At 58.2% G+C, this 19,603-nt stretch overlaps 3 protein-coding genes across 8 annotated transcripts; 2 read left to right on the top strand and 1 right to left on the bottom strand.

Annotated features, from left to right (window-relative positions):
- Positions 1-419: 419 nt before the first annotated feature.
- MRPL43 (mitochondrial ribosomal protein L43) lies at positions 420-1,861 on the bottom strand. The gene is made up of 3 exons (XM_028098556.2): positions 1,692-1,861; positions 1,496-1,602; positions 420-1,360 (listed from the first exon to the last, which is right to left on the bottom strand). Exons 1-3 carry the CDS (start codon positions 1,820-1,822, stop codon positions 1,119-1,121), a joined length of 480 nt encoding a protein of 159 aa, XP_027954357.1. The 5' UTR covers positions 1,823-1,861; the 3' UTR covers positions 420-1,118.
- A 105-nt stretch (positions 1,862-1,966) lies between these two features.
- On the top strand, positions 1,967-7,008 carry TWNK (twinkle mtDNA helicase). The gene is made up of 5 exons (XM_028098905.2): positions 1,967-3,825; positions 4,013-4,253; positions 4,405-4,512; positions 4,822-4,963; positions 5,829-7,008. The coding sequence occupies exons 1-5, from the start codon at positions 2,583-2,585 to the stop codon at positions 6,147-6,149; spliced, it is 2,055 nt and encodes a 684-aa protein (XP_027954706.1). The 5' UTR covers positions 1,967-2,582; the 3' UTR covers positions 6,150-7,008.
- Positions 7,009-9,084: 2,076 nt separating this feature from the next.
- On the top strand, positions 9,085-19,484 carry LZTS2 (leucine zipper tumor suppressor 2). 6 transcript variants are annotated; one of them, XM_028098854.2, is made up of 6 exons: positions 9,085-9,521; positions 9,969-10,275; positions 14,924-15,373; positions 15,995-16,657; positions 17,173-17,430; positions 18,143-19,484. In XM_028098854.2, the coding sequence occupies exons 3-6, from the start codon at positions 14,966-14,968 to the stop codon at positions 18,824-18,826; spliced, it is 2,013 nt and encodes a 670-aa protein (XP_027954655.1). In that variant the 5' UTR covers positions 9,085-9,521; positions 9,969-10,275; positions 14,924-14,965; the 3' UTR covers positions 18,827-19,484. The 6 variants fall into 6 exon arrangements, with proteins under 6 accessions (XP_027954655.1, XP_027954657.1, XP_027954658.1 ...); XM_028098856.2 differs by lacking the exon at positions 9,969-10,275 and having other exon boundaries at positions 15,995-16,642; XM_028098857.2 differs by lacking the exon at positions 9,969-10,275 and having other exon boundaries at positions 17,284-17,430.
- Positions 19,485-19,603: the final 119 nt, after the last annotated feature.

Genomic DNA, 19,603 nt, shown 5'->3' with positions numbered 1-19,603 from the left:
CACGGTGATAAGGGCATGACAAACAAAATTACAACTGTTCAAGAATTCATACAAAGGTTTCTATGTTTTTACCTCCTGACTCTCTTCCTCACCATTCCTCCCCCTTGTTTTAGCTGAGCCTAGAAGATGCTCCGTTTATCATTTCTCTTGTTCGTCCACAAGCTTTTCAGTACCTCCCCTCCCCCAACAAAGGACAACATGAATTCCTTTCTGCAGAGGAGCCTGTCTTGGGGAATAGTTAGGACAAAAGCAAGCTTGTTACCACAGATCTAACCTGAGAATCACTCTCCAAGGGTCAGGACTAGATTAATCACGTGGCCTTTGGTACTAACCATCCTGAAGGGTTATATGGTCCGCTTCTGGTTTTGGGATAAGGAAAAGTGAGGTTATATTTAAAATCTACACATATTTTGAAGACCTCAAGTGTAACCGCGAACAAGTTTATTATTTTTTTTTAAAGATTTTATTTATTTATTTGACAGAGAGAGACACAGCGAGAGAGGGAACATAAGCAGGGGGAGAGGCAGGGGGAGAAGCAGGCTCCCCGCTGAGCAGGGAGCCCGATGTGGGACTCGATCCAAGGACCCTGGGATCATGACCTGAGCCGAAGGCAGACACTTAACGACTGAGCCACCCAGGTGCCCTCGAACAAGTTTATTAACCTCAGTTTTCTAATCTAAACATTCACACGGATATAAAGTGGTTATCCTAATGCCAGGTTCACAGCAGGGTATAAGATGCTAGCTCTCTAGCTCAATGGTTACAGAAACAGGACACGGGGGGTTCTTCAGATCCCAATCTTGAAAGCACTCGCTGGGATTTAAGATCACTGTTATCAATCTGGATTTCAGAAATAAATGCCTGTAATATCCTTGAAGAGTCAGGTTTCAGAGATATCAAATGGGGAAGAATTAGGAGACTAACAGTCACTGCCCTGCCTCATGAGCAACAAAAAGACAGCTCTTCTTTATCCCAAGCAAAAGCTTTGGCGTCAGTTTCCCTTTTGGTGGGCTCTATCTGCCTGTGTGGACTTGGAATCCCCTGAACCCAAAGAGGAAGAACCACCTCCACTGGGGTAAGAGTCCAAAGCCTGGGTATTGGAGTTGGTGGGCAACTCTTCATGGCACTTGCGCCTGGGCTAGGGCAGCATCTTGGACCTCTCGCGGGCGCAGCCCACCCAACGTTGTCGGTTTGTTGGTGAAGGGGTGCCACTGGCCCTGGATGCTAGGGCTGTCCGTGTGGAAGGGCTTGCGGATGCGGATCACGTCCAAGCCCGACTGGTCCGCCAGCTTCTGCACCAGCGTCGCAATCTCCTCGACTGACTTGCAGTGGATGCTCTCCTCACGCACTGCCCCGTTAACTGGCGGAAGGAAGGGGGTCGGGGGAGAGGAAGCGGATGAATCAGGGGTCAGACCAGAGGAAGGCGAGCGGGCCCAGTCTCCACCCCCCCAACCCGCCCCCAGCCGCCCTCCAGCCCTCGCCCCGCCCCACTCACGGTATTCGGCCACTACTCTGGGCACACAGCACGGCCGCGAGTTTACGTATATTACGACCCCCGGGTTCCGTCGGGCGAAGTCGGCCACCTCTCGTTCCACGAACTCCCTGAGGAAGCCGAGAAGAGTAAGCACAGCGACCCCTGACCCGGGGCGACCTCAGCCCGGAGAGCACCCCGCGCCCTTTGCCCAGTTCACCTGGCGCCACGAGACGACGGCGCATCGCGGCTGAGGCTAAAGCTGAGACGCTGCAGCTGCTGCACGTAGCGCCCCAGCCCGTTGTGGAGGACACTGGCCAGGAAGCGGCTCGGGGTCCCGCGCGCCGTCATGGGTGCAGCGCCCAGGTAGCCCAGACCGGCCTGGAGGGGCTGGGGGGGGGGGGGGGCGAGACGAACGCCGAGGCTTCCGGTTCCGGGAACACCCGCGGCCGGGAGTTTTGCTTCCGCGGTCACGGCGCGAGGCGTGCCAGTGACCCGGGTTGCGGGCGAGAGGGGCGAGGGGAGGGTAGTGACGCGTGGTCAGGGTCGCGAGCAGCGCAGCTTCTGTCAGTAGAGCCGAGGGAGGACGCGGTCGCGGGGGCGAGGTGAGCGCGGGGACTGGCGGGAGCCGCCCGGTGGCGCTCTGGTCGTGGCGAGTCCCCTTTGAGGGAAGGAGCGGCGAAGAGGGCCTCCCCTTGGGGGCTGCGCGTTGGGGTCAGGAACAACGCAGGCGGCGGTAGAGATGGGAACGACGGGGAGATCCCCTGACCCGGCGGGAGTGGTGAAGAGATGATCTAGGGAAAGTAGAGCGGTGAGGGGCAGTGTGGAGGATCGAAGAGGTGAGGCGGTGGCGGTACGGGACCACAGAGGTAGAGAGCCGGATAGAGGCACACGGACGTGAAAGATGGGCATAGATGTGAAGTAGCAATGCAGAGGGGCTGAAGAGGATTCAGAGAGATGTTTATGAGGGACAAGTTGTTAGAAAGAAGCCACCTCGAGTGGGCTCTGTAGAGTGTGCTGTGCAGAGGATCCCTAGGGTCTGACCTAGTGAAGGCACCGAAACCAGGGACGGAAAGCATTTCAATTAGTGACTTCCTCGATTTGACTAGGAATGTGGGTACTCCTTCGAGGTGGGTACCCCCTCCGTATCCTGCTACTCCTGCGTGGGGAGTGGATGGGTCGGAGGGGCCTGCCCAGAAGCTTGGTCCCAGGCTCTCCTCGAAGACGGTACAGGAAGGACGCTCTCCCAGCCTTGGAGGTACCAGTGTTGCCTGTAACTGCAACTGAAATCCGCCAGTATTTGCGGGCACATGCGATCCCCTTCCAGGATGGCCACAGCTGCCTGCGGGCACCGAGCCCGTTTGTGAAGGCCTTGCAGCTCAAGGACCAAACTGGTGCTACTGCTTCCTTCAGCCTTTTCATTGACAAGACCACAGGCCGCTTTCTCTGCATGACCAGCCTAGCAGAGGGGAGCTGGGAAGACTTCCAGGCCAGCGTGGAGGGGCGAGGGGATGGGGCCAGAGAGGGGGTCCTGCTTGGTGAGGCCCCAGAAGCTGAGGACAGTGAGGAGGTCCGGAGGATCTGGGACCGAGCCATACCTCTCTGGGAGCTGCCCGAACCAGAGGAGGCCCAGCTGGCTCGTGTGATGTTTGGCCTTACCAAAGTGACAGATGACGCACTCAGGCGTTTCAGTGTGCGGTATTTGCGGCCTGCTCGAAGCCTTGTCTTCCCTTGGCTCTCCCCTGGAGGTTTGGGATTAAGAGGCCTGAAGCTACTAAGTGCTGAAGGCCAGGGAGATGAAGTGCACTATAAGGAAACCACCATTCCCCGGCCTGGTGTCTACCACAATCTGTTTGGATTACCACTGATCAGTCGGCGAGATGTTGAGGTGGTACTGACAGGTCGAGAGCTGGACAGCCTGGCCTTGAACCAATCCACAGGACTGCCCACCCTGGCCCTACCCCGAGGAACTGCCTGCTTACCCCCTGCCTTGCTCCCTTACCTTGAACAGTTTCGACGTATTGTGCTCTGGCTGGGAGATGACCTTCGGTCCTGGGAAGCTGCCAAGTTGTTTGCCCGAAAACTGAATCCCAAGCGATGCTCCTTGGTGCGGCCTGGGGACCAGCAGCCCCGCGCCCTGGAGGCCCTGAACCGAGGCTTAAATCTTTCTCGTATTCTGCGTACTGCCCTGCCTGCCTGGCACAAGTCTATCGTGTCTTTCCGGCAGCTTCGGGAGGAGGTGCTAGGAGAACTGTCAAATGTGGAGCAGGCAGCTGGCATCCGCTGGAACCGCTTCCCAGACCTCAATCGTCTCTTGAAGGGACATCGGAAGGGTGAGCTGACAGTCTTCACAGGTGAGCCCTTGGGAAATCACTACTTGGGGTAAGAGGCAAAGGATCAGGTGACAAAAGCATGTGGGTTTGGGCCATGGCAAATGTTAAAGAGGAGGCTTCTCCCAACTTTGAAGCCCTTGCTCCAGGTCTTGGTTTTAAGGGTAGAACTTTCCTCCCTCACCCAGGTCTGTGTTCAACCCCCCTGCAGGGCCAACTGGCAGTGGAAAGACGACATTCATCAGTGAGTATGCCCTGGATTTGTGTACCCAGGGGGTAAACACACTCTGGGGTAGCTTTGAGATCAGCAACGTGAGACTAGCCCGGGTCATGCTGACACAGTTCGCTGTGGGGCGGCTAGAAGAGCAACTGGACAAATACGACGAGTGGGCAGACCGCTTTGAGGACTTGCCTCTCTATTTCATGACTTTTCATGGGCAGCAGAGCATCAGGTAAGATTCCAAGGCCTAGGGTTTTCAAAGAATGGAAGGGCAGGAGAAGAGATCCCAACAGAATTTTCAGGAATGTTGGCTTTTTGCTGGGATGGTTTAAAGAGACTACTTATAATTGACTTTTGAATTCATTGCCTTTTCCTCTTCCCAGGACTGTAATAGACACAATGCAACATGCAGTATACGTCTATGACATTTGTCATGTGGTCATCGACAATCTGCAGTTCATGATGGGGCATGAGCAGCTGTCCACAGACAGGTGACATCCTCTTGTCTCTCTGGAACCCACTTGAACACGCAGTTCTTCTCACGCAGTTGGCCCCTAGGCACGCACACTGTACTCTTTTGTTTTCTGACGTGTGTTTGCACACACCACCCCATATGTATTTCTGTCTCATAGAGGTGTGGGTTGTGGTAGTAGGAAGTATGGATAGGGACCTAAGTGTGAGTCCTTGGGTAGAGTGGGTTGGGGCGGTCTGTGGGGAGATGTGAATGAATCAAGAGTATGGGTATGTTCTTGTTCTTCTCTCTGTCTGATGATGTCTTTACTTTGATGGGGTTGAGGTAGGATTGCCGCTCAAGACTACATCGTTGGGGCCTTTCGAAAGTTTGCAACAGACAATAGCTGCCATGTGACACTGGTCATTCATCCCCGGAAGGAGGATGATGATAAGGAACTGCAGACAGCATCAATTTTTGGTTCAGCCAAAGTAAGTGGCCTTTAGAGGAGCCCAAGCTTTGGTCACAGGTGTGACCAGGGATGGCCTTCATTCAGCCTTAAATCATCTTGACTGTCCACCTGCAAGAGGCAGGAGACAGCTGCCTCTGGGGCCATGACATGAGGAACACATGTGCTAGGAATATAAAGGCTGATAATAGTTGGTCCTTTGCCTTCACATCGGAGCTCACATCGTCCAGTGGGGAAAATAGTGAGACAGTGATTATAACTCAGTATAAGAGCTACAATAGGCAACACAGGTATTTGGGGAACAACGAAACATCTGAGTCAGCCTGGCACATCTGGAGAGACTTCCTTGCCCATGAGGGGAGAGGAGGTATCAAAAGAGGTCGGGTTGAGTTCTGGCAGCCAGTAAGTGTTAAATAATCGAATAAATGGGAGGGCTTTCTGGGCAGCAGGACCAACCCGATCCTGGAGCTTCCAGGGTTATGCTGAGTGCCTGTTACATGCTAGGCCTGGGCTGGGCACAGGGAATCCAGGGTGAGGAGCACAAACTATGCCACAAGGGAACAAACATGGAGCTAGGGAAGAGAGTGACACACAAGTGCAAAGATGGTGGTTCTTTCTTTATGGGGATCAAGAATGGTCTCTGATGAAGTGTGACATTTAGACCGAGACCTGAACGATAAGAAGCTGGGGTTGAGTGGGGTGGTGAGCTGTGGAGGAGAAGTGTCACAACAGAGGAATCCGGGGCAGTGAGGTAGTCAAGGAACTGAAAGACAAGTGGCCCCAGGATCATGGTCAGTAGTTCAGGGAGCTTTGCCATTCTTCCCTGGACCTTCAGCCTTCCTTTCTGCTTCTCAATGCTCCTTCCTCCTTCTGCCCCCATCCCCCAGGCAAGCCAGGAAGCGGACAACGTTCTGATTCTACAGGACAGGAAGCTGGTAACTGGTCCAGGGAAACGGTATCTGCAGGTGTCCAAGAACCGCTTTGATGGAGACGTAGGTGTCTTCCCACTGGAATTCAACAAGAGCTCTCTTACCTTCTCCATACCACCAAAGAGCAAGGCTCGGCTCAAGAAGGTCAAGGATGACAATGGGCTAGTGACCAAAAAGCCTTCTTCTGGCAAAAAGGGGGCTGTGCCCCAGAACTCCGAGACTTGCTTGGGTCAGGCCCACCACCCCTACCAGCCAGACCCCTCCAAGCCCTCAAGGTGAAGGCACTGCAGAGCTGGACACTGAAATGAGCCTGACAGAACAGGCTGGGACACAGACTTTCTTAGCCCTCTGCTAAGGCTACCTCTGTCCTGTGGTCCTAAGCTAGGGACCCTCCTCAGTCAGAGGGGCCTAACCTGGGGCAGAATTCCATACTGAGAGAATTCAATTTAACAGATATTTGAGAACCTCCAGTGTGCCATATACAGCACTGACAAGACAGGTGAGGTCCCTGCTTCTCTAGAACCCGCAGTCTGGTAAGAGAGACAAGAAAAATAATGCAAAACATAGTTTCAAACAGCAAGATATACTATGAAGAAAAAACAGTAATGCAATAATGGTTACAGGCTAGTTTAAGGTATCTGAATAGGTATCTCTAAGCAGAGGACCCTGGAGATGGGGCCTAAAGACCTAGGATTGAGCCATGTGAACATCTGGAGAAAGAGGGACCCAAGCAGAGGGAAAATTAGACACAGAGGCCTGTGGTGGGAATGAGCAGATTGAGTACAAAGCCCTGGGTTCAGGCCCCCTGAACCTGGAAGGGAATAGAGGACTTCTTGCCAAAACTCCAGCTTAGGTTTCTGGAGCCCCAGGGTGATACGGTGGGTATCAGACTCTGCTGCCCACTCTGGACCCTGCCATGTGGTGGCACTCGCTACCACTGGATCCTAGGTGCTTGGCCATGTAATATCAGGGCCCCAAAGACGGAAGCTGGCTGGAGAAGAAAGCTGTGAACCCAGAGTGCCTGCCACCTGGACACTGATTCCATGTTATGCTGCCTCAGACCACTGGAGTGGACACAGTCATGACTTTTTGTAGAGCCTTTTCTAGTTTTACTGAAAAAAATTTTCCATTGCCTTTGTTTCTGTGTTTTTTCTTACTTGTCCACCAGATGTCTCCCCAGTCTATAACTGGATTTTCCTCTTGATTTGAATAGGGAGTCTTTGAGCTTTGCGCTCCCAAGGAAGCAGGGGCATTAAAGGGCCTTGACCCACACATCCCTTTACGCCTCTTCTTGGCTTAGGGATGACAGGATGGTGCCTCTTTATCCCTGTCTCCCCTGAGGGTCTCCATGTGATCCCTGGCAGAGGTGTAGGTCACTGGGCCACATGCCTAGGCCCTGCCTGACCAGCTGTCCCTAGGTGATACGAGCCACTCACTGACCTCTCAGTGTGGACTCATGCTCAGTGTCTTCTTATCTGGCTCCCCATCCATTTCCCTCGTCCTTGTACACTCAGTATTTCTCTTACGTTCATATGTGCCAGAACTCCTGGGACTCTTTAAAAATGCAGAACCTAGGGCCTACTCTCTCCCCAGTAAACACGCACACAGATGTTTTTAATTCTGAAGGTCTGAGGAAAGGTACAGGATTCCTCATTTTTAACAAGTACTGAAGGAGATTGTAAAGTTAGAGGCCTTGTCAGAAATAGTCCTAAATGAGGGCACTTTCCCATCTCACTTCCTCTGATAGCCTAAAGTCCCATTTTCCCTTTAGATTTGCATGCAAGGATAGAATGCAAGATGTTCTGAGGGGGCTGGGGAGAAGGCTTTTGTAAGGGTGAGCAGAGGTTTCCTGCTCCCTTGAAGCAGGTCTGCCTTACCAAGTTCTCCCAGTCCACCTAAGGGGGCTGCTTCTGGGGCCCTGTGGAAGGCTCTGGGGTCTCTGGTCTGTTGTGTGTGAGAACTGCGGCTACAACTGTCTCCTGAAACAAACCCTGGAACAAAGCTGTTCTCTGGGGAAGAACCTGCGGGGGAGGGAAGGGTAGCTCCTCCAGGGCCTCCCCTCTTGGGGGTCTCTCCCAGACTGGCTGGAGCCAGGCCTCCTAATCCTGCAGTAATCATTCCCAGCCGCTGGCTGGTCTATGCCTCATCCAGGATCTGTAACACTGAACGTCAGCCATACCTTCCAGATGCACACCACCAGGTCATTCCTACCTCTAAGGATTCTGGTCTACTGGGAATGCCTGGTGTGTTCTCAGGAAATCCTTGAGGGATTTCCATTGGGGGGCCTTTGTGAGGTCTCTGCCAATTGGGGACAGAGGAATAGATACACACTTCCCTGTCTTCCCCTACACTCCTAGCAGACTCCCCACACAGCACAAACCGCAATGATGGGAGGCGAAGTTAATGCTCCCCCAGCCCCACCCCCTACACACATTCCTTTGCACACCTGTCTTAAACTCTTCACATCAAGATTAGTTAAAGTATGTTCAGGAGTCTCGAGCCTAGAAAGCAGTGGGGGATCCCTGGGTCCTATGTAGGGTCCCTGGGAGCCACTGTCCCTATACCCAACCAGAGTGGATTATGTAGGGTCCCTGGGAGCCACTGTCCCTATACCCAACCAGAGTGGATTGAGGCAAATTACCTAGGCTCTGCCTATATCCAATTGGATATTAAGAATCTCCCTGAGAGTTCAGGAAGGGCCTGCCAAGCAGGGTCCAGCTGGGTCTGCAGCCCTATCCTCAGATTTAGTGTCATTTTTATCTGTGAGGGGGCATCTTGGTTCCTCTAGTAGCTTCTTTACTACAGGTGGGTTTGAGAAGAGACCTAAATTCACTGTACTCCTGCTGCCCAAGTACTCAGGCTGCAAGTATGGACCAGATACCTGTAGATACCACAATCTGTGCCTTCCCACAGGCTCCCTTGGGTGCCACCGGGGGAGCCCTAGGTGCCCCCCTGCAATGCAGGGCAACTTCCTGTTTGTGCCTGTGGGTGGAACTTTATGAGTCGAAGGGGAAGCCTGGCCATGCTCTGGGGGGGGGGGGGGGCCCAGAGCTGGCAAGCATGTTCACCTGGGCAGACACCTACTCCGGGGGAGGGGGAGGTGCTGGTTCTGCTAGGGCAGTTCCGACCGACCGCAGAGTGGGGCGGGGTCTGTTTTGGTGAAACCCGAGCCGTCTTTGTCTGCTTCCTAGGGGTTTTCCTTGTTCCTGGGGAATGAGCTGAGAGTGGACCCGGTTTGGCTCCCTACAGGGCAGGGCAGGGGTAGTAAAGCCCTATCGTCAACTTGGTTAGGGCGGCCAGGTAGTTTAGTTCTCGGTCACGTGCTGCTCGTCCCTTTCCCTAGTCGAAAACCAAATCCAGAAAGCTGTGAAGTCGGAGGCCAGAGGGGCAGCCTCAGGCCACCGTCGAGCTACCGCTGGGCTGGGTACCGGGTCAGCTGTTGTGGGGGTGCTAGGCAGACCACTCCCCTCCCTGGGTCGGGGGCGCGGCCTCAACCGCCCCGCCCCGCCCCGCTCCACCAGGCCGGGCCAGGCGGGCGCCCGAAGTCCGGAGCCCGGAGCTGGCTGGGAGCCGGCAGATCCGCGGCGAGGAGGTGCCCGTGCTGGAGCAGGAGCCGGGCGGGAGCTGGAGCCGCGGCGCAGGTGGCGCTGGGTGAGTGGTGGGGCCGTGGAGGTGTCGGAACTCCAGCCTCCGGCACATCCCGGCTCCGGAGCGAACTTTCCCGGTCTGGGGAAGCCGGGGGTTGGAGTGAGGAAGGGGTCCCATTCTGGGGTGGGGGCGGGGGGGTGCACGCGGGGAGCCTGAACAGGGAACCGACACGGAAACTCACACCGAGGGGTCCACACACGCGCGCACACAGACCCACGCACTTGGGACACACGAACCCACGTGCACTCAGGAAAGGACGCGCCCAGTGGGTTACCCTTGCAGTCCCTGGAGCAGCGCCACCGGCCCACACGGACCACCAGCGAACAGGGTGCTCTGCTGTCGCGTACTTGACGGGGGTGGGAGAAAAGGGCTGCCCGGCGACCGCCGACGGGGGCGGGCCGGGGGGAGGGGGGACACCTCCGGAGGTTCCTGCTTCCTGGCCGCCCACAGGTGAAGACTAAGACGTAAACAGGCGCCGACCACGTGATCGCTTCGGAGACAAGTGGGCTGTGCTTCCCCACCCCCGCATCAGGGCGAGGACCTGCCTCCCCAGTCCTGGGCGAGTCTGCGAGGTCTCCTGTCGGGCCGTATTCCATTCTCCGCCTCAAGAAATGTTAAGCCTTCCCCCAGAAATGGGAGCACAACGCCCCCTGGAGTCCGGGTAGCGCAGGACTGAAGACTGTAGGGCTCGGTGGGGTTACCTGGGCTCCGCTCCTTCCTTCACCCGAACACGTTCATGGTGCCCTCATCCCTGAAGGTATCGGAGGAGGGCACTATTTTTGATGGCAGTGTACGGCAACCCCCGCCCCATACCTCCAGTCTGGGGAGCAGCTGCCTGAGCGCCGGTGGGTCCCCTTCCTGCCACCACCCCTCCTTGCCGAACTGGGACCTCCTCCCCTCACTGTAGGAACAGAAAGCCCACTCATGCAAGAGTGGGAGTCCTCCTTTCCCAGAGAATGCATGAGGGTAAATGTGCCCTAAGTACGGGAGTGGGCCCATCTCCCTGCCCTACGAGGGAGGATGAGCCCCCTCCCCCAGGGAATGAGGGAGTGGGCAGCGGCCCTCTGCCTCCCTCTCTGCCCCACCCTCCACCCCTCCACACATGCTGAGCCCAGCTGCTGCCTGAGCTTCTGGGCTGGCTGCCAGAAAGGGGAGGAGGCTCCTGGTGCCCCAAGAGGCTGGGATCAGGGCAAGGCCAGAGGAGGGGGTCTCTACTGGGGGGCGGGGGGGGCTCAGTCTGTTCTTGTGAGGATCAGGGTCTGGGGTGAGCCTGAGGGTGGTTGGGCTATGTCTCCCTTTCCAGGGAAAAAGAAAGAAAAACAACCCCTTTCCATAGAGCTAAAAATAGAGCTGAGAGCCGGCCAGGGCTGTGGCCTGGAAGGGGGGGATGCTCCTTCCTGGGGCGGAGGAGCTCTGGCAGGCCTTGGCGTTGGGGGTGGGGTTGCAAGTAGGGGGTGGGAGGCGGTCCTTGCCCAGGGCCGTGGGCATTCGCTGACCTGACTGGGGCACAGAGACCCCTCGGGGAAAGTCTGTGTGGTAGAATGTTTGTGAAACACCACGTGTATGTGTAAGTTGTCTGAATGAGACCACCAGTGTGTGAAAGATGCTTAGGAGAGGAAGCCCATTTGAGATTGTGTCTCGGTAGGAAGCACTTTGAGTCGATGTGAAAGACTGTGCACAACAAGTGTATGACAGTTTGTCTGTGTGAGTTGGCCTGAAAGATTATGGAAAGAAGGAACATGGAACCACGTGATGGATGAGACTGTGTGATTGTGGCTGCAGGGGACTGAATGTGGGAAAGGTCGTGTGGGTGTTATGAAGACTGTGTTGTTTGCGAGAGGGTGAGAATATCTGTGACCCTGAGAAGACAGGGAGTGTTGTCAGCTGTGAGGCTGGTGTAGGTTCGGACTGTAGGTTTGGACCGCCTCAACCCAGTGACTGCTGGGGAGGGGGGGGCAGGGGCTGCCTCTCTCCCAGCAATGACCTCTCTCTTAACACATGATTCCGAAGGAAGGTTGGGGAGCAGACAGCCGCGCCCGGGACAGGCCTGGGCTCGCGGGGTCGAGAGGGTACAGTGCTGGGGAGCCGGGTAGGGGCCCCCAGGGTTGGGGGATGACGGTGTATTCTCCGAAGTGTCGCCAGGTGGCGCCACCTCCGCAAATCCGAATATGCCTCTATCAACCGCTGGGGGTGGGGCAGGCACGGCCCGAGCCTGGGTCCCCGACCGGTCCTGGGGAGCAAGGGCCCGGCAGCCGGGGAGGGTTGGGGGGGCAGCTGACCCTCGGCGCCCCGCTCCGGACTCCGAAACCGGAGAGTGTGTCTTGCGGGGCAGGCTTCGACCGGAGGAGCGGAGGGGGAAGGGCGGCCGCTGTGGCGCCCGGCCCTTTGTGCTCGAACAATGACCAGCTGCCGCTGGCCCCGGGGCCCGAGTAGGGGTAGAGGGTGACCCGCCGCCGCCACCGAGTCCTGAGCCGACCGGGCTTCGGGGGGGGGGAGCGGAATCCTGAGACCCGTGGCGCGGTCCCCGCGTGCGCCCGGCCAGCCTCGCGTGACGCGGGGTGCCTGCGCGTGTCCGCGCCCGGGGCGGGGACGCCCCTCGGACCCCTCCCCCGCGCTGCGCCGCCCACTCGGGCCGGACGGGGGCCGGCCGGGCCGGGGGCGCCGCGGAGGCGGGGCCGGGCCGGGCCGGGCGGCTCCGAGTGGCCGCGCGCGCGGGCTGGAGCCGGGCGGCGCGCCTGTGGAGCGCTGGGGGCGGCCCGGGGCTGAGCATGGAGCGGCGCGGCGGAGGTGAGGGGGGGCCGGGGCTGGGAGGCGACCTGGGGGCGCCCCCAACTTCTGCGCGGCGGAGGGCCGGTGGGGAGGCGGCATCCCCCAGCCGCCCCCACTTAATGGAAGCGGAGAAAGGGGGGGTTGCTCTGGAGGGTGGGTTAGGGGCTCCGGCTTCCTGTCGCCGAATGGGAAGTCGTGATCCCAGACTTGATCCCGTTTGGCTGGTCTTTGGAGTTTGGTTGGGGGGGGACTTTCCCCAACTCTTCAGCCCCCAAAACAGGTCTGTGGGAGTTCAGCTTAGCCAGACCTGCCTGGGGCCCTGGCTGAACCCAGCGCTCGGATGCCCCCAGCCCACTAAAGGGATGTGTGTGTGTGTGTGTGTGTGTGTGTGTGCGTGTGCGCGCGCGCGCGCGTGCTGGGCCAGAGTGATTACTCAGGGAGTGCTGGGGAGAGCCAGGGGTTCCCTTTCCCACAGCCACAACGCATTTCTCAAAATGGAGCCTCCACTTGCCCCTCCTTCTCTCTCCGGCTCCCGCTCTTGGAGCCCGGCTGGCTGGGCCTGGCTTTCCAGACGCCTGGCTCTGGCTCCCCGAGTGTCTGGCTCTCAGGGCCCAGTTTTTATGTCTCTTTTGGGTTTAGGGGCCCCTGGCTCCGTGGGATTCAGGGGCCCAGACTCACTGGGTCAGCCTGTCTCCTTGTCTGCCTGACCCTAGGGCCTCTCTGAGTCTTTGTCTCTTGTCTTTTGGGTCCCTGTCTTTCTCTGAGTCTGTCTCTCTCCTCCCCTTACTTCTCACTTTCTCAGTGCTCACTGAAGTGGGCAAATGCAGACAGAGGTGCCAGCCTCCATTGCCCCCTAAGAAGCCCCTTCCCCACAGCTTTCTCCGTGCCCTGGAGTGGTGTGGGAGAGGGCAGGAGATGGGGTGTGCCATCTGCTTAGCCCAGGGCTGGCACTTGGTGGGTGGGCTCTGCTCTCCCCCAGGTCCCAGTCCCTAGCTCCTCCACCCTCAGTCTGGATACCTTCCTGGTTCTCAGGGCCCTCTGACTTGAGCGGGGAAGTGCAGTGTGGGCCTAGTGGAATACAAGCAAGAAAGAAGGGGGACAGACCAAAGGAGTCAGATAATGTGTCTCTCCTTTCCCCACACTCCAGTGAGTGACAAGAACCAGGCTCCTGCTCACCCAGTTGGCCCTGCTTGCCACCCAGGCTCCCACCCACTCTTACACATGCTCTATCCACATACACACACTCCTCTGTACACACTTGTGCACACTCACTTTCCTGTTCATATGCTCATGTAAGATACAGGGGGGTTAACATATAAACTCACGTGTATCTGAAGGGACATCTATCCAAAGACACTCAGGTAGTTGCACTCATACACCACGAATTCACTTATCCTATATGCAGTTATTACTTTTGCGTATTTTCTGAGGGATTCTGAAGCACACGCATACCCTTTTATGACATATTAATCCACACATATGAATAATAGGAATGTACTGTTAAAACTATTCAAACATACATATACTCACACACACTCATCCATGATGTTTCCACACATTTTCACAGACGCACATAGTAAGTACTCATTTCCATGCGCCTGTGCACAGTCTCACACACACAAATAAGTACAAACACAAACTCCTGTTCCTACGTGATTCTCTGTCCACTTCTTGGCCCCCACTCTGCATGATGACTTCAGCAGATGCCTGAGTCCTGCTCTTCGGCCTCAGGCCTGGGGAGGGAGTTCCGGGTGGAGACTTGCTGTCCCCTTCCAGGAAGGAGCAGAGCCTGGGGAGGTGGAGCCCTCTTCCCTGGGTTCCAGGGAAGTGAGATTTGAGAGCAGCTGCCAGAGGTGATGGTGGGGCTTCCACCTTCATCCCCTCGGGGCTACTCTGGGGACTTGTCTAAAGCCAGATGGTTTCACAGAACCAGAGGTTGGCCGCAGGCCTGTGTAGGCTCCTTTAGGCCAGACTGATTGGGTGTGGTAAGGCTCGGAGTTGTCATGGAAGCAAGCAGGAGCCTGCATCCACCTCTAGAAGGCAGGAGACCCCAGAGGGCACCTGTGGGCTCCCTAAAAGCTCTGGGTTTCTTGTTTGGCCGGCTCCACCCTTGCCGCCTCTCCGTCTGGGAGAAACTGAGGCCCAGCTGGGGGAGGCTGGGCGCTGCCTGGCCTTGGCTCTTTACTCACTAATTACCATCTGAGTTGCTGACTGTGTCCCTGAGGTTGCCTCTGCCCCAAGTGCCCTCTAATGAGGCCACCTGTCCCAGGGGACCAGGAACCTGTGCGGGGAGCTGGTAGAGAACTCCCTCCTAAACTTGAGTCCCGAACTCTGTGAGGGATGCAGGTTTGGGCTGGGGCCCTGCGTCACCACCAGGCCTCCCTAACCCCTCATCATCCTTGCTTGGTAGGGTCAGCCCTTAGCCCTGCTCAGACCAGAGTTGGGCGGTGATCTGGATCTCAGGAAGATCCAAGTTTCATGCCAGTGCTTGGAGGAGGAGCCTTGGGGGATCAGGGCTTGTACTGATGCCAGGAGGCTGTTTGACTTGGGATAAGGGGTCAGGAGAGGGACTCGGGGACTTGTACAGGGAGGGGCCTCAAGGTGAAGGGACTCTGATGCCACTGCCCTGCTCACAGGTTCCCCTGGAGGCCCTTGGCCAGGCCTGAGCCTCTGTCGCCATGGCCATTGTGCAGACTCTGCCAGTGCCACTGGAGCCCGCTCCTGAGGCCACCACTGCCCCACAAGCTCCAGCCATGGGCAGCGTGAGCAGCCTCATCTCAGGCCGGCCCTGCCCTGGGGGGCCAGCTCCTCCCCGCCACCATGGCCCCCCTGGGCCCACCTTCTTCCGCCAGCAGGATGGCCTGCTCCGGGGTGGCTATGAGGCACAGGAGCCGCTGTGCCCAGCTGTGCCCCCTAGGAAGACCGTCCCTGGCACCAGCTTCACCTACATCAACGAGGACTTCCGGACAGAGTCACCCTCCAGCCCGAGCAGTGACATTGAGGATGCCCGAGAACAGCGGGCACGCAATGCCCATCTCCGCGGCCCCCCACCCAAGCTCATCCCTGTCTCTGGAAAGCTGGAGAAGGTAAGGACCCAGCCCTTCCTTTGGGGCCTGGGTGGAATCAGGAGTCCCCTGAAGAAGCTGGAATTTGGGGGCCGATTTAGAGGAGAGAATGTGGGCTGCAGATTCACCAGACCTGGGTTCTAATCCCAGCTCTGCCTCGTTCTAGCTGCATGATCTCAGGGAAGTCACTTAACCTTTCTGAGCCAGAGGTTCTGTTGTCTGTAATGTGGAGGCACCAGGTCAGCTCTCCTGTGATGGTCGGGAGCATCCCATCACATAGCGTATGTCACTGCTTAGCTTAGTGCCTGTCACACAACATGTGCTCAGTAAAGGTGAGCTGCTCAGACTCCTGTAACTGTGCAACAGCTACGCATCTGACTCTGAACGAGGCCTTCAACTTTGCTGAGCCTCCATTTGCTCATCTGTAAAACGGGCATAGTGATAATATTTTGCTCGTGTGGCTCTTGTAATGTCTAGCGATGAACCTTTTAAGTGGCTTGCCATAAAGGATATCAGGAGGCCCTCAGCGGTGGTAGCAATTAGTATTAATGTGTGGGGATTGGGGGCCCCAGATGGGAGTATGCTAAGGGCTTTGAGAGATTGGGCAGCTCATCCCCAGTGTTACGTGGCACCTCATTTCAGAACATGGAGAAAATCCTGATCCGCCCAACAGCCTTCAAGCCGGTGCTGCCCAAACCTCGAGGGGCACCATCCCTACCTAGCTTCCTGGGTCCTCGGGCCGCCGGACTGTCTGGGAGCCAGGGCAGCCTAACACAGCTGTTCGGGGGCCCCGCCTCGTCTTCCTCCTCCTCCTCCTCCTCGGCTGCTGACAGACCCCTGGCACTGAGTGGCTGGGCCAGCGGCTGCCCATCGGGGACACTGTCTGACTCCGGCCGAAACTCGCTGTCCAGCCTGCCCACCTACAGCACCGGGGGTGCAGAGCCAGCCAGCCACTCCCCAGGCGGGCACCTGCCCTCCCACGGCCCTGCGCGGGGGGCACTGCCCGGGCCAGCCCGAGGGGCCCCTACTGGGCCCTCCCACTCGGACAGTGGCCGATCGTCCTCTAGCAAGAGCACGGGCTCCCTGGGAGGCCGTGTGGCTGGGGGGCTCTTGGGCGGTGGTGGCCGGGCCTCACCTGACAGCAGCTCCTGTGGGGAGCGCTCCCCACCCCCGCCCCCACCCCCTCCACCCCCTTCGGATGAGGCCCTGCTGCACTGTGTCCTGGAAGGAAAGCTCCACGACCGTGAGGCAGAGCTGCAGCAGCTGCGGGACAGTCTGGACGAGAGTGAGGTGACCATGTGCCAGGTGTGGTCAGCAGTGATGATGGGGGTGGTGCGGCAGGACAGCCGCAGAAGCCGGGAGTCCAGGGAGCACTACCGTGTGTGCCCGGGGGCGGGGGGAGGGGCGGGGTGCGGCGGGTGAGGCCCAGCTGTCAGGCTTCACCTGCGGAATGGTGAGGGGTCCCGGCCAGCACCGCCCTTGACTGTCTCCAGACTTGAGCGAGACACTTCACGGGGCTGAGCCTCGCTCTCCTCAGCTAGAGATGGGCACATTTCTGGCCTCCTAGGGTTCTGATGAGGATTAAGTAAGGCAGAGGCTGTGGAGCGCTTAGAATGACGCCTGGCGCCTAGGAATTCCTGCAGAAGCGTTTGCTATCGTGGACATTGTTCCTAGAACCCTAGAAGTGGTCGTGACTAGAGTTACCGTAATTATCCTTGAGTGGTTGGCTGGAGTCTCCGGTCCCCGAGCGCAGCCATAAAGCAGCCGGTGACCTGGGAGCGGTGGGCGGGGGGGGACCCAGGTCTGCCTTCTGTCCCCAGGCGTATGAGGAGCGGCAGCGGCCCTGGCCGCGGGAGCGCGAGGTGCCGCGGGACGACAGTGCCGCCCAGGCCCAGCGGGCGCAGCGGACCCAACAGCTGCTCCAACTGCAGGTGTTCCAGCTGCAGCACGAGAAGCGGCAGCTGCAGGACGACTTCGCGCAGCTGCTGCAGGAGCGGGAGCAGCTGGAACGGCGCTGTGCCACCTTCGAGCGGGAGCAGCGGGAGCTCGGGCCGCGGCTCGAGGAGACCAAGTGGGAGGTGGGCCAGGCCGGGAGGGGCGGGGAGCGGGGCCCTACTGGGACGAGCCCTGGGCCCAGGGGTCCAGCCATTAACACCCCCCGCCCAGGTCCCCCAACCGTTTTAGGTCTCCTTATTGCTCAGGTCGAGTGCTCACGTAGCCAGTGGCCTTCCCATCCTCTGCCTCCCGACCAATAAGAATGTAGAGCCTGGTATGCGCCCAGAACTTTCTAGCTGTTACATAGAGTGGATCTTCCGATCCTCAGAACAGCCCTGCGAGGCGGCTATTGTTAACATCCCCGTTTTTGAGATGAGAAAGGCTGGAGGCCAGAATTACAGCTAATCAGTGGCAGAGCTGAGATTTGAACCCAGGCCTGTGGCTCCATCTTCTGTGCTTTTCACCAAAACGCTGTGGCGCCTCTCACTGGAAATGCGGGCACTGCCTTCAGTGGCTCCCAGTACTGCAAAACCTGCCACCAGCCAGTCCCAGGCCTTTGTGATGGTTTAAAGTCACCTGCTTTGAAGGAAAAAGATCTGTGTCTGTATTTTACTTCGGCCACTTACTAGCTGTATATATGGCCTTGGACGTGTCACCAGGCTTGCCTCAGTGTCTCCATCCGTGTCGTGCATGTCATGATCAAACAAGCTCTCCCCAAACACCCCGCGTGATCTCAGGGCCTGACCCTCTGGGAGAAGCCTTCTCACTGCCCTCCCCGGCCCCTCCCACCCCTAGGTGTGCCAGAAGTCAGGGGAGATCTCCCTGCTGAAGCAGCAGCTGAAGGAGTCCCAGGCAGAGCTGGTGCAGAAGGGCAGCGAGCTGGTGGCCCTGCGGGTGGCGCTGCGAGAAGCCCGAGCCGCGCTCCGAGTCAGCGAGGGCCGGGCGCGGGGCCTGCAGGAGGCAGCCCGGGCCCGGGAGCTGGAGCTGGAGGCCTGTTCCCAGGAGCTGCAGCGGCACCGCCAGGAGGCCGAGCGGCTGCGAGAGAAAGCTGGCCAGTTGGACAGTGAGGCGGCTGGACTCCGGGAAGCCCCCGGGCCACCTGCCACCGCCGACCCATTCCTCCTGGCAGAGAGCGATGAGGCCAAGGTGCAGCGGGCGGCCGCCGGGGTCGGGGGCAGCCTGCGCGCCCAGGTGGAGCGGCTGCGGGCAGAGCTGCAGCGGGAGCGGCGGCGGGGTGAGGAGCAGCAGGACAGCTTCGAGGGGGAGCGGCTGGCCTGGCAGGCGGAGAAGGAGCAGGTGATCCGCTACCAGAAGCAGCTGCAGCACAACTACATCCAGATGTACCGGCGCAACCGGCAGCTGGAGCAGGAGCTGCGGCAGCTCAGCCTGGAGCTGGAGGCCCGGGAGCTCGCCGAGCTGGGCCTGGCCGAGCCGGCCCCCTGCATCTGCCTGGAGGAGATCACCGCCACTGAAATCTAGGGCCCTTGGCATCCCAGATCTGCAGGGAGCTCTGCTGAAGGGGAGGGGGTGGCGGGAGCCTCAGGGCCACGGAGGTCCCCAAAGTCTGAGGGCCCCAGAACCACTCGTCCCCCGGGATCCAGGCCTCTGGGCCTCTGCCAAGACCTTGGGGCGGCCCTGTGACTCGGATGAGCAAGATCAGACTCCTTGAAGGTCCCCGTTTCACGGTCATGCAGAGGCTCCTGCTCACTTGACCCATTTCACCCCCCTTCTGCTGCCATTGTCACTCTGCCAACCACATTCATCCCAGACGCCAGGGGGCTGGGAGGAGGAGGAGAGGGCTCCGTCGTTTCCACACTCTCCCCTACCCCAAAGCCAGAGAGAGCCAGACAGCACCAGCTGCCCCAGATGTGCCTGCCCCCACCCTGCCCGTGTCGGCCAGGGCTGGGACTGGGGTCTGACCCCCAGGCTCCAGCCCTGGCAGCCTCTCTCCTGGGGCAAGGGGGCTATAGTCAGACCAAAGGAAGAACTCAGCATTGTCTTGTTTATTTGTGTTTGTGACCAAGTGGCCCCTCCCCACACCCAGGTTTATGGCCTCGTTTTCACTTGTATATTTTTCCACACTGTAAATTTCTTGTACAAACCCAAAGAAAAAAATTAAAAAATCTTTTGTTTTTAAAAAAAAGATGAGTGTGCTAGGTAGAGATTATGGGAACTTCTTTGACCCCTACCCCCAGGCCCCCTCAATTTGCTAGCTAATCCTCTACCCCTGGTAGGGATCTTGGGGAGAGAGAGAGT

The sequence above is a fragment of the Eumetopias jubatus genome, unplaced genomic scaffold, assembly GCF_037043125.1.
Source record: "Eumetopias jubatus isolate StellerSeaLion01/CBP00866 unplaced genomic scaffold, mEumJub1_p1.0 scaffold_17, whole genome shotgun sequence".
NCBI classification, from domain to species: domain Eukaryota; kingdom Metazoa; phylum Chordata; class Mammalia; order Carnivora; family Otariidae; genus Eumetopias; species Eumetopias jubatus.
Note: the sequence above shows the minus strand (reverse complement) of the source record. Positions and strands in the feature narration are given on the sequence as shown.